At 45.9% G+C, this 10,330-nt stretch overlaps 1 protein-coding gene across 3 annotated transcripts in view; it reads left to right on the top strand.

The window, feature by feature from the left end:
- Positions 1 to 706: 706 nt before the first annotated feature.
- CAPN3 (calpain 3) overlaps positions 707 to 10,330 on the top strand; it is a 50,004-nt gene continuing 40,380 nt past the window's right edge. Inside the window, exon 1 of one of the 3 annotated variants that reach the window (XM_061157464.1) lies at positions 707 to 1,449. In XM_061157464.1, coding sequence (XP_061013447.1) covers positions 1,141 to 1,449 — 309 coding nt within the window. In that variant the 5' untranslated portion in view covers positions 707 to 1,140. The remainder of the gene's footprint in view (positions 1,450 to 10,330) is intronic. The other 2 variants (XM_061157461.1, XM_061157462.1) reach the window with 2 other exon arrangements.

Below are 10,330 nucleotides of genomic sequence, written 5' to 3'. Positions count from 1 at the left end.
CTGCAGTCTAGGACTAGATTCCACTCAGCCACACTTGGAATGTGGCCATCGCCTTACGGCCTGGGTAGCAGCTACCATAAGCAGAAGACAAAGTGGAGGCTAGGCAGGTAATTCCCTTCCCCAGAGCCACTTGTGCCCGAAGCCACCCCTTTAGGTATCACATGCCAGGACTTGACAGCCAACCTAGCTCAGTATCCAATTCCAACTTCTGACTCAGATGCCTAATGTGGCACGCCTGAATATGCTGTGCTCAGGTGCACTTTTTGTAGAGGATCTGGTCCCAGTGTTGATTTGGGAGGTGGGGAGAGCCAAGCAATGCCTACGTCAAGAAGAGACAGGGATTTTCTCAGATGAGGACTCTGCTGAGTGGCATTTTCCACCCAGATGGTTTCACTGAACGCTGACATCAGACCATTCTAGAAGAGATACCAAATCAAATAATGTTCTGATATCCCAGAATTTTTAAAAGTAAAAACCATGTTCTCAAAAATGCCTAGAATATTCTCCTAGAATTCGGTATCTCACATCCACACTTGCTAGCTTTTCTCAATATTGTTCTCCATTAATCTGGTGGCCAATAGTTTGGTAGTCTGCTGATTCAACACTGCATCTGCCATTCTTGGCTAATTTTCAGTTTCAACTTACTCAAATATTCCCCTTTCATTTTCTGATAATGTCAGCACCTCATGGCAACACAGGGACATCCCTGACCAGGTCCTTCTCTCTCTACCACGCAGTCTAGCTGCACCAATACCCTCTCTCTTGCTTTCATACTCATGATCTTTCTTCATGTCTATTTTTGGTCTTCCTGGCTCAAGCTTCTTTGGGCCACTGAAACACAACCCTCACTCTCTTTCTCTCCCCTCTGGTATGTATGCTGCTGGTAGGAGCCCCCCAGGTAAAAACTGCTGCAGAAATCCTTTAGTGCTCCTTCCTCAGGAAAACTGATGGCTTCTGGACCACAGCTCAGTTTTTAAGCTGGACAACCTTCTGATGGGTTTTAAACTTCGAATTGGATGTGGACATTTTTCTTTCCGATGACAGAATCACTGGAACTTCCCCTTTGCAGTTGCTTCCTTTCCTTAAAGGTAGCTGAATCTTGCTGTCTTTAAAAACCTTTTCTTTCCAAATCTGCCAGCCATGCCGACTGTCATTAGTGCCTCTGTGGCCCCACGGACAGGGGCTGAGCCCAGGTCCCCAGGGCCCATCGCCCAGGCAGCCCAGGGCAAGGGAACGGAGGCAGGGGGTGGAAACCCAAGTGGCATCTACTCAGCCATCATCAGCCGCAATTTTCCCATTATTGGGGTGAAAGAGAAGACATTCGAGCAGCTTCACAGGAAATGTCTGGAAAAGAAGGTTCTTTTTGTGGATCCTGAGTTCCCACCGGATGAGACCTCCCTGTTTTACAGCCAGAAGTTCCCCATCCAGTTCATCTGGAAGAGACCTCCGGTGAGTAGCTGACTGCTTGCTCCTTGGGTTTTTTCCCCTCAGAGAAAACCTCCTACTCAGCACCTCCCCACAGCACAGCTCCTGGGGGCACAGGGCACTGGGTGGGGAGGATCCTGGAGCAGCTCCATGGGGCTCTGTGCTCAGGGGAGGAGGGCTCATTCTCACTCCTTGCTCTCTTTCTGAAAAAAAAATCTTGTTTTTTTACGAAAGCAATTGGAACTCAATTTAATTCACCCTATAAAAAGGAAATATTCCTTTCCCAGAACAGATTCCAAACTGGAATATCCAAACAACTTCCAAAATTCTGACCTGGAGAGGAGTCCAGATCTACTCTCTGTTGGGTGTCCTGCATCTTATTAGGATTTTTTTCACTCTCTCATTGGAGGGTGAAAATTGTGATGTTCATTTTAGTTTGTCAGTGGCCATGTTGTTCTTAAATACAGAGTCCTGAAAAGAAGAGAGTGGCAGCGAAGACTACTTTTTCAAACACAAAATGTTAGGATTAGAAGGAGAAGCCCTAGCCATCATTTGTCCTCACCTCCTGAATGAGGAAATAAAGACACACCACAGCAAAGCCTATTCGACACGCATGACAGCCTGGATGAAAACCCTCTCTCTCTTAATGGCACTTCCAGCCTCTGGCTTCCATGTACAGTGATCTATCAGAAGGCAAGTCACATTTCCCAAGCTTCCTTCTCTGATCACACCTCTGGCATGACACTTTCTTTAATTCAATAAATATTTTTGAACACCTTCTAGAGCCAGAAACCAGGCAAGCAACTGAGGAGTCAGCATAAATAAGAAAAACAAAAATTCCTGCTCTCCTGCAGCCAAGAGTCCTGAGGGCAAGACATGCTTTGAACAAGACGGATAAGTTTCAGGAGACAACGTTCAGGGTGCTATGGGATCAGAAGGCAAGGAGAGTTAACCTAGGTCAGAGAGAGAGAGGCCCTCCTGAGGAACCCATGTTATCTGAGTACTGTTTATTAGCTTCATCAGGTTAAACTGGATAAGCTTCGCTGTGGTGTGTCTTTATTTCCTCATTCAGAAGGTGAGGACAAATGATGGCTAGGGCTTCTCCTTCTAATCCTAACATTTTGTGCTAGAAAAAGTAATCTTCTCTGCCACTCTCCTCTATTCAGGCCTCCGTATTTCAGAATCACATGGCCACTGGCAAACTAAAAAGAAGCACTGGGGCCCAGTGCTATTCATGAGGCACGTGTTTCTTTTTAACCTGAAATAGCCAGCAACCCTGTCTTCACGCTGTGTGTTCCACAAGGGCCCCTCTCGCCACCTGTTGGTTCTGTGGTCATGACTGTCCTGGGGGCCCTCGGTTTAGAAGAGAGGATTGGAAAGAACTTCATTCCCCAACCCAGTCACTGCCCTGCTGCCAGGGCACTGGGACACATCACATCCCTGCTGAAATATCTTCAACAACACTTCTCTCCCTACCCCCTGCCGGCAGGCCTTGAGATCAAACTCCCTACCTGGGGGGATTGCCTCTCCTCCTGCCAGCCCGGCCTCCCTGTCCATCTCTCCTCCACCCTCTCCCCTGGACCCTGACACATGCAGCTGCTCTGTTGTCCCAAGTCGTCTCGTACCTCTCAGCCTTTGCTCCTGCTGTCTGTCATGCCCGTCTTGTTTTTATCTGCTTTGTTCTTCCTTACCCTCGCTGTAAAACCCTGCTCAGGTATCACTTCCTTCCAGCTTTCTCACGTCCATTCCCATCAGCTGAGAGGGGGAGCATTCTCACTCCTCTTCGGAGCCCCTCACCCAGCAAAGCACCTGGCCCACGGTAGGCACTCAGCTGCTGGTGGTGAATGAAAACCCACATCACAGACCACTGACCTCTGAGAGAGGACAGTCTTGTGTTCCAACCTAATAGTTCCTAAAAGCCTTTTCTAACAGTACTGCAGAGACAAAAACCCAAAAAACTTACAAATACTACTTTAGTGAAATTGTTGGTGGATTCTAGCCTTTTAAAACTTAGACCTACACATTAATAAAAATGCTTTAAATGGGTCTGTTATGCTCTAGGCCCTAGATGGGTCCCGAAACAAACTGTCATTGTTAATGTGAAAGGAAGGCCATGAGAAGCTTTGTCCTAAATTGTGCTCCCACCACCACCAGCCCAAGTCTGGAACTTTGTACTGTCTCTAAAGGTCCAGATAACAAAGCCCACTCTCTGTTAAAATGTCCCTATTTCCTCTGAGGTTAAGTTTGGGGGAACACTGCCTCTTGGGTTCATTGGTATAAGCTAGAATACAGAATTAGAGATGGTCAGTCTTGGAATATCTTGGAGATGTGGTCCAGCCTCTTCACCTATAGGTGAAGTGGTAAAGGTCCAGAAAGGGCATGTGACTTATCTATAGTCACACAGCAATGAGATTGAACTGCTGCGTTGACTAGAACTTTCTGAAATGTAAAGCACTTCTTGGAGACATAAGTTTTCCATGCATCTCATAGATGTAGTGACCTTTGTCAGGCTCAGACAGTCTGAAAAGGGGACTGTATCCTATGAGAGGCCCTTCCTGCTTTTACTGTCAAAAGTGCAGAGTCAGTCAACACCAATCTGAATTTTTATTCACAATCAAGTATTGCTTATTACAATCAGGTGGTGATGATGATGATCAAGGGAGAATATCTCATGATGAACTATGATTCTAGTTAAGATAATCAGCTGCACGTCAACCTTTTCCTCTTCAAAGAAGAGAGACACAGGCACGGCACCCTCCTGCAGTCTCTCCTCACCCTCGCGCTAGGCACAGCCTCACTGCCTTTCCCCTTCTAATAGAGAGCATCACACACTGAGTGTCCAAACCAAACAATCTGATTTCTCCAGGCTTTACTTACAGCATCTATTTCTAGGATCAGAAAGCAATCAAACCTTACACCACTTCCCCATTGTTAAGCAAAATTTTCTTGATGACAAACCCCCGGACAGAGAAGAAGAGCTCTAGAAAGGGCTTCTGGGAGATTGATGACTCTTGCCCAGTATCACTGGGGACAGGTGTGGGGTGAAACTTGTGTTCCATTCCATGTGATGGGGGCTGCGGTCACACAACATTCCTGGCCTCTCTCCTCTCTCCTCCCCGGGGGTGGGGCGAGCGGGGAGGGTGGGTTCGTAAAGAGAACACGACCTGTGAAGCCCAACACTTTCTTTTTCCTGGGAACAAGCTACCTGCTGTTCCTTGTGGCAAGTTTCCCAAAGGCAGGTCCCTGAGGGGAGTCCTCAGACTCCGAGACTCATGCATACTGGCAAAGAGTATGATCACAATTAACCCTAAGAACTCAACACAAAGATAACTATTCTAAGTGCTTCCATACGTTAACTCATTTCATCTTCACAACAACCCTGAGAGGTGAGTACTATTATTGTCCCCGGGCATTCTGGCTATAGAAACTGAACTCTTAGCAACAAAATCTATCTAATTGTGGGCTTTAGAAGGCAAGATCAGACTTATGAACAATATACGCAGCATTTTCGACTCCCACCTGCCTTACACATTTGTCTCATTTATCCATTGGTTCAAAACTCAGGCACAGAAGTGGGGTGTCATTTATTGGGTTCTCACAAGCCACAAAAGGAACTGGGCATTATCTTAGGGGTTTGGGGCCCTGGAAGCAGCGGCCCCGTGAGCTGGAGGTAGAATGGCAGAGCGGCTAAGAGTCCAGTCCTGACCTGAGGTCAAATTCTGACCCTGATACATAACACTTGGGTAATCTTGATCACATACTCTTCTCTTTGCCTGTCACAAATTCAGAAAAATGAGGAATAATCCTAATAAAAGGACCCATCTCACAAGGTTGTTATGAAGATTGAGTTAATCCACACCAAAGACTTACAAGTGCCTGACACATGGGGGAGAGCCCATGAATTTAAAATGCTCCCAATATGACTGGATGTGCAGCCTCTAAAAAGGGCAATGTCAGAAACATCTTTCCAGCTTCATTTGTGTCTAGACCAACAAGATACTAGTCACAGTAATGTATTTGAGTACTTTTTGCCTGATCTAAATGAGGCGGTCTACCTACCGTGAGGATTTATGTGTGACCCATCCCCTGTGGGCAGGCAACTGCTTGTCCTTTTGGCAATGCCAGTCTTCCCCCATCAAATACAAAAGTGCGTTTGTGAAATGTGAGTGCATCATGGGAGTGTGAAGGTGACCACATAATGGGGGATCACAATGCCCTGGGGAACACGGCTGCTCACTCAGCGACTGGCTCTAACAACCTCGGGACTAAGGAGGCAAGCAAGTGTTCCCATTTCCCCACCTGCTTTTGCCTCATGCATTCCAGGTTATTTCTCCATACCCTCCTGCAAGCACTGCTAAAATCAGGGACAGCTTAGATCCCTTTTGCTTTTGGAGGGGAGAGGCATGAGGGGCCAGCTGCAAGGCCTTGTGCATCTGGTGCCCTCCTTACCCTTGGGAATGTGGGATCCCAAATCACTCCACAGTGACCAGAGGCCCATGAGGGAATTCTCCCTTGGGAAGCAGCATCTCCCTTCCTGGTGCCTCTGCCTTCTAGGCCAAGGTCCCTCCACAGGCAAGTTGACTCACATCCTCTTGTGGCGGAGGGCACGAAGGTTCTGTGTGGTGCAGACCCTCCAAGTCAGCTCAGCTTACTAAGGCCTCCAGCAACAGGGACTGGCAACATGTTCCTGAGCCTCCTTTGTCTCTGACCCTAGACAGAGTTTCCTTTCAGTAAATTCCATCTCATTCCAGCTCCACCCTAAACTGGATCCCAGAGAAGGAGGGGTCAACATTATATGGGAGCCAGGTTAAATCAGACTTCATGTTAAACTGCACTTGATGGATTCAGCCTCAGTGTCTCTTGGCTGTGCCAGGAGGTTATAGCCTCTTTGGGCCTCCCATTCACAGCTGAGCTCAAAACTGCATCATTGACATACTACTATTGCTCTTCAGTTGCTCTTCAAGTCTGACTCTGAGACCCCATGGACTGAAGCCCACCAGGCTCCTCTATCCGTGGGACTTCCCAGGCAAGACTGTTGAAGTGGGTTGCCATTTCCTTTTCCAGGGGATCTCCCAACCCAGGGAGCAAGTCTGTGTCTCCTGATTGGCAGACAGCTTCTTTACCATCTGAGCCACCAGGGAACCCCTCATTGACATACAGCCACCTCTAATTTATCCCTTCAGCTCTTCCCCTAGGAAATCTGTTTTCCCTTCCTCCTCTGCCCTCTAAGCTCCTAGGGCTGACGGCTGGGACTCTGCATTTTCCCTGAGCCACTTTCTGCTCAGCTTTCTTTGTTTTCACTGGCTCTTGGGAGTTGGGGAAATTAACCACCTTCCCCTGATCTCCAGATCTAGTGCTCTAAAATTTGTTGGCAGTACCTGGGCCTCTAGCCATAGGCTGCCCAATTACCTTTTCTTCTCAAGTCCTGTTCCCATGCCATCTATTCAGAGCCCGACCCTTTGCCAGTTCAGAGCTGGGTCTCAGCTTCACCCACCTGTCTCTGGTGTATGCCTTCCCTCTAACCTGTTATTATTATTACAGCCCCATATCCAGTTGTGCTTTGCCCTGTTATTCTAACCTGGCTCTCAGCCTTGCTCTTCTGCTGCCTTGGGTCAGTTAGTTCCCTCTGCCTAGACCTGAGGAAACTTCTTTCCCAGAAAGACAGAAGTCCCTTTGTACTCTGAACAGGCAACTTTGTCTCCTTATAGTTCCAAGCCTGGAAATTTCTTGACTTACACTCTTTTTAAGAATAGAGTTTAGATAAGTTTTCCAAGCTGTAATTTATTATGAACCGTCTTTCACCAAGTCTGGAAGATTCTGATGCTGGTACTTTCTTGATCTTATCAGAGGGTATTCCCAGAAGGTCACAACCACCGCCCAGCTGAATGCAACTGAAGGAAGTTTCTAATGTAAGATGTGTTGACAATTTCAGGAATATTAAAATATGGGGGGGGGGGGAAGTGCCTTTAGAATAGAGAAATAAGACAAATAAGACCCCTTTTCTCCTGAACTCAGAGTTCTGCCATCCCCTTCATACTCCTCTTCCCAAACCATTTCTTTCTCCTGGGCTCCTATCAGCCTGAATCCAACCCCTGAAGCTGGACTTTGCTGCTGTCTCTCTGACCTGGTCTCCTGCCCCTTCCCAAGTCCCCACTATCCAGCCAGAACTGACTTCTCCCTGTCCCAAGTTGTTACACCAGACAAAATTTTTAAAATAAAATAGGACTTCCCTGGTGGTCTAGTGGGCTTCCCTGGTAGCTCACATGGTAAGAATCCGCCTGCAATGTGGGAGACCTGGGTTTGATCCCTGGGTTGGGAAGATACCCTGGAGAAGGGAAAGGCTACCCACTCCAGTATTCTGGCCTGGAGAATTCCATGAACTGTGGTCCAGTAGTTAGGGATCCACGCTTCCAATGCAGGGGGCACGGGTTCAATCCCTGGTTAGGGAACTAAGATCCCACATGCTGCATGGCACAGTCAAAAACTAAACTAAATCATTACATTCTACAGATTAGGTCTTGTTACCACCACAAAATTATCTTTGATATTTTATACATGTTTATCCAAATGTGCTTTTATATGTGAATCCTCAGCATGGCCGAATCTTCAGCTTCTCTCTTCAAGAAGAAAACGCCCAAGGAAAATGTAGGAAGATTCTTGTAATCACAGGAAGGGGGCTGGACATGTTTGTTTTCTGGGGGAGAAAAAGAAAAAGAAAATGCTGATTTACTTACAAGAAAAAGGAGAGCTAGAATAGAAACCAAAGTGGGGTAGGAGAAGCAACAAGTTAGGAGGCTTCCCCTGCCAGGGTCATCCCCCTCTTGACCTGAACCTCAAAGATCCCTTTATTGATGAACTTGTGAAATGCTGGAGGCAAGTATGTGACTTTTCTTGGTAAAGGATGGAAGATAGTGTTTAGGTTTTCACAAGTTGTATTGGGCCAGCATACCCACAAATCAGAATGTGGAAAGCACAGGAATGGGGAAAGGAGAGAAGCAGAAAGACACAAGTGGGGGCAAAGAGGGCCTGACCTCTCAGAGGCTGTGAATGGGGGTTCAAGATCTCCAAGGAACCATGAGGACTCCGCTCACACCTGGGAAGCATTCTACTTTAAAAAAAAAAAAAAAGCTGACACTTCTTTACCATTTTCATCCAAACTTCAGATTTAAGTAATCATGATAGAACTTTTAGAAGTGTACTATATACCCCCAGAGCACCAGGAATATATAGTATATATTATACAGGAGTATAAAAACTGCTATAAAAAACTTACAAATCACAGAATTGAAAATGTTTGGAAATGACTGCTTTCCATCACTCCAGGTAGAGGGGCTCCTTTCCTGATGTTAAGGTTTTGAAGGCAAAACGAAGTCCCCATCTCCTTCCTGCATTAACCTTTCACAGTCTGAAAGTTCATCCTTATTTCTAGCCTGAACTTTTTTGGCCACAATTTTAGCACATTATATCCGACTCTGACCAAGCAGACAGTGAAACAGAGTCATCTGATTTCCTCTATATTGTAATTCTCCCTATTTGTGAATAATGCCATCCTTCCTTTAGTTGCTTCAGATCAAATCGTCATAAAATTCCTCTGACTCTAAAGGAATGTGGTTTTTCCCTCCCTGGAGATGTCAATGCTGTGGTCCAGGATTAGTTGACCCTTAGGACTTCTTTATCTGTGAATTCACCTACTCACTGAAATTCATTTGTAACCCCTAAGTCAATATCCATAGGGCTCCTTCAATCATTTGCTGACAAGTGTAGGGCAGTGAAAAATTTGTCTCCCTTCATACACGTTCCTAGCTGGAGTCAGACAAGGTGACCCTCTGCCTGCTAGTTTCAGCTCTCAGACTGTAAACAAGAGTCCTTCTCACGGTCTGTTTGGTGTTACGTTTTGTCACATTTCTGTACTTTTTATTGATGATTTCTCTTTTAAAATCCACCCCCCCCCCGCCATGTGCTGTACTGAAGGACTATTGAGTGTTCTAAAGTGCAAGAAGGCTGGATGTGCCTTAAGGAGAAAATACGTATATTAGATAAGCTTAGTTCAGGCGTGAGCTATGGTGTTGTCAGTTCAATGTTAATGAATTAATAACACATATTACATAAGGTGTCTTTAAACAGAAATACACATAAAATAAGTTTGTATATTGATGGGTTGATGAAAATCTTGTGATCAGAGACTCCCAGGAATCTAATACTGTATTTCCACCAGGTATGATGGCTCAATATTCACTAACTGAACATTCACAGTAAATTTATAGAATGTAACTACCATGAATAATGAGAATCAACTCTCTTCCTATTTTCTCCCTATTCCTGAGGATCACAGCTTGAAATAATACCCTATGAACAGTGTGATCAATAGGAAACTCTGCAACATGTTTTAATCCATTGCAGTCATTATTCTTTTTGACGTTCAAATTGTCCCATCTTCAGACAGTGTTGCCTGTTATCATTTGACATGACACCATTCATCTTCAACTGCTTCCTTGTTTTCTGGCAACAAAAAGTTCCAGGCTCATCTTGTACATTTCTTGCTCTAGAACCTGGAATGAATCATTTCTTTCAGGAGCCTGGTTCCTTTCAGTCTGAACTGGAGTTAAAGAAAAGGAGTGAAATGCAGAACACAGCTGACCACTGACTTCCTAGGACCCAGGGCTTGCCCTTTCCATCAGCACCCTGGATTTGGAAGCTTTCTGGCAACTTGTGGGGACACTGGAGGTCTCTTGCTCTAATGACTGCTGCCACTGCCCATCACTGCTAAAATTAACACTCTACCCTGTGTGACTTCCCTACTTGGGGGGGGGGGGGGTGTCACATGACCTGAGTTACTCAATTCTGAAAGGAAGAAATCCTAGTTTGGCACAAAATAGATTTACTCCATTCCAGCGTGAGAAGAGAA

Source organism: Dama dama, chromosome 12 (assembly GCF_033118175.1).
Source record: "Dama dama isolate Ldn47 chromosome 12, ASM3311817v1, whole genome shotgun sequence".
NCBI classification, from domain to species: domain Eukaryota; kingdom Metazoa; phylum Chordata; class Mammalia; order Artiodactyla; family Cervidae; genus Dama; species Dama dama.
Note: the sequence above shows the minus strand (reverse complement) of the source record. Positions and strands in the feature narration are given on the sequence as shown.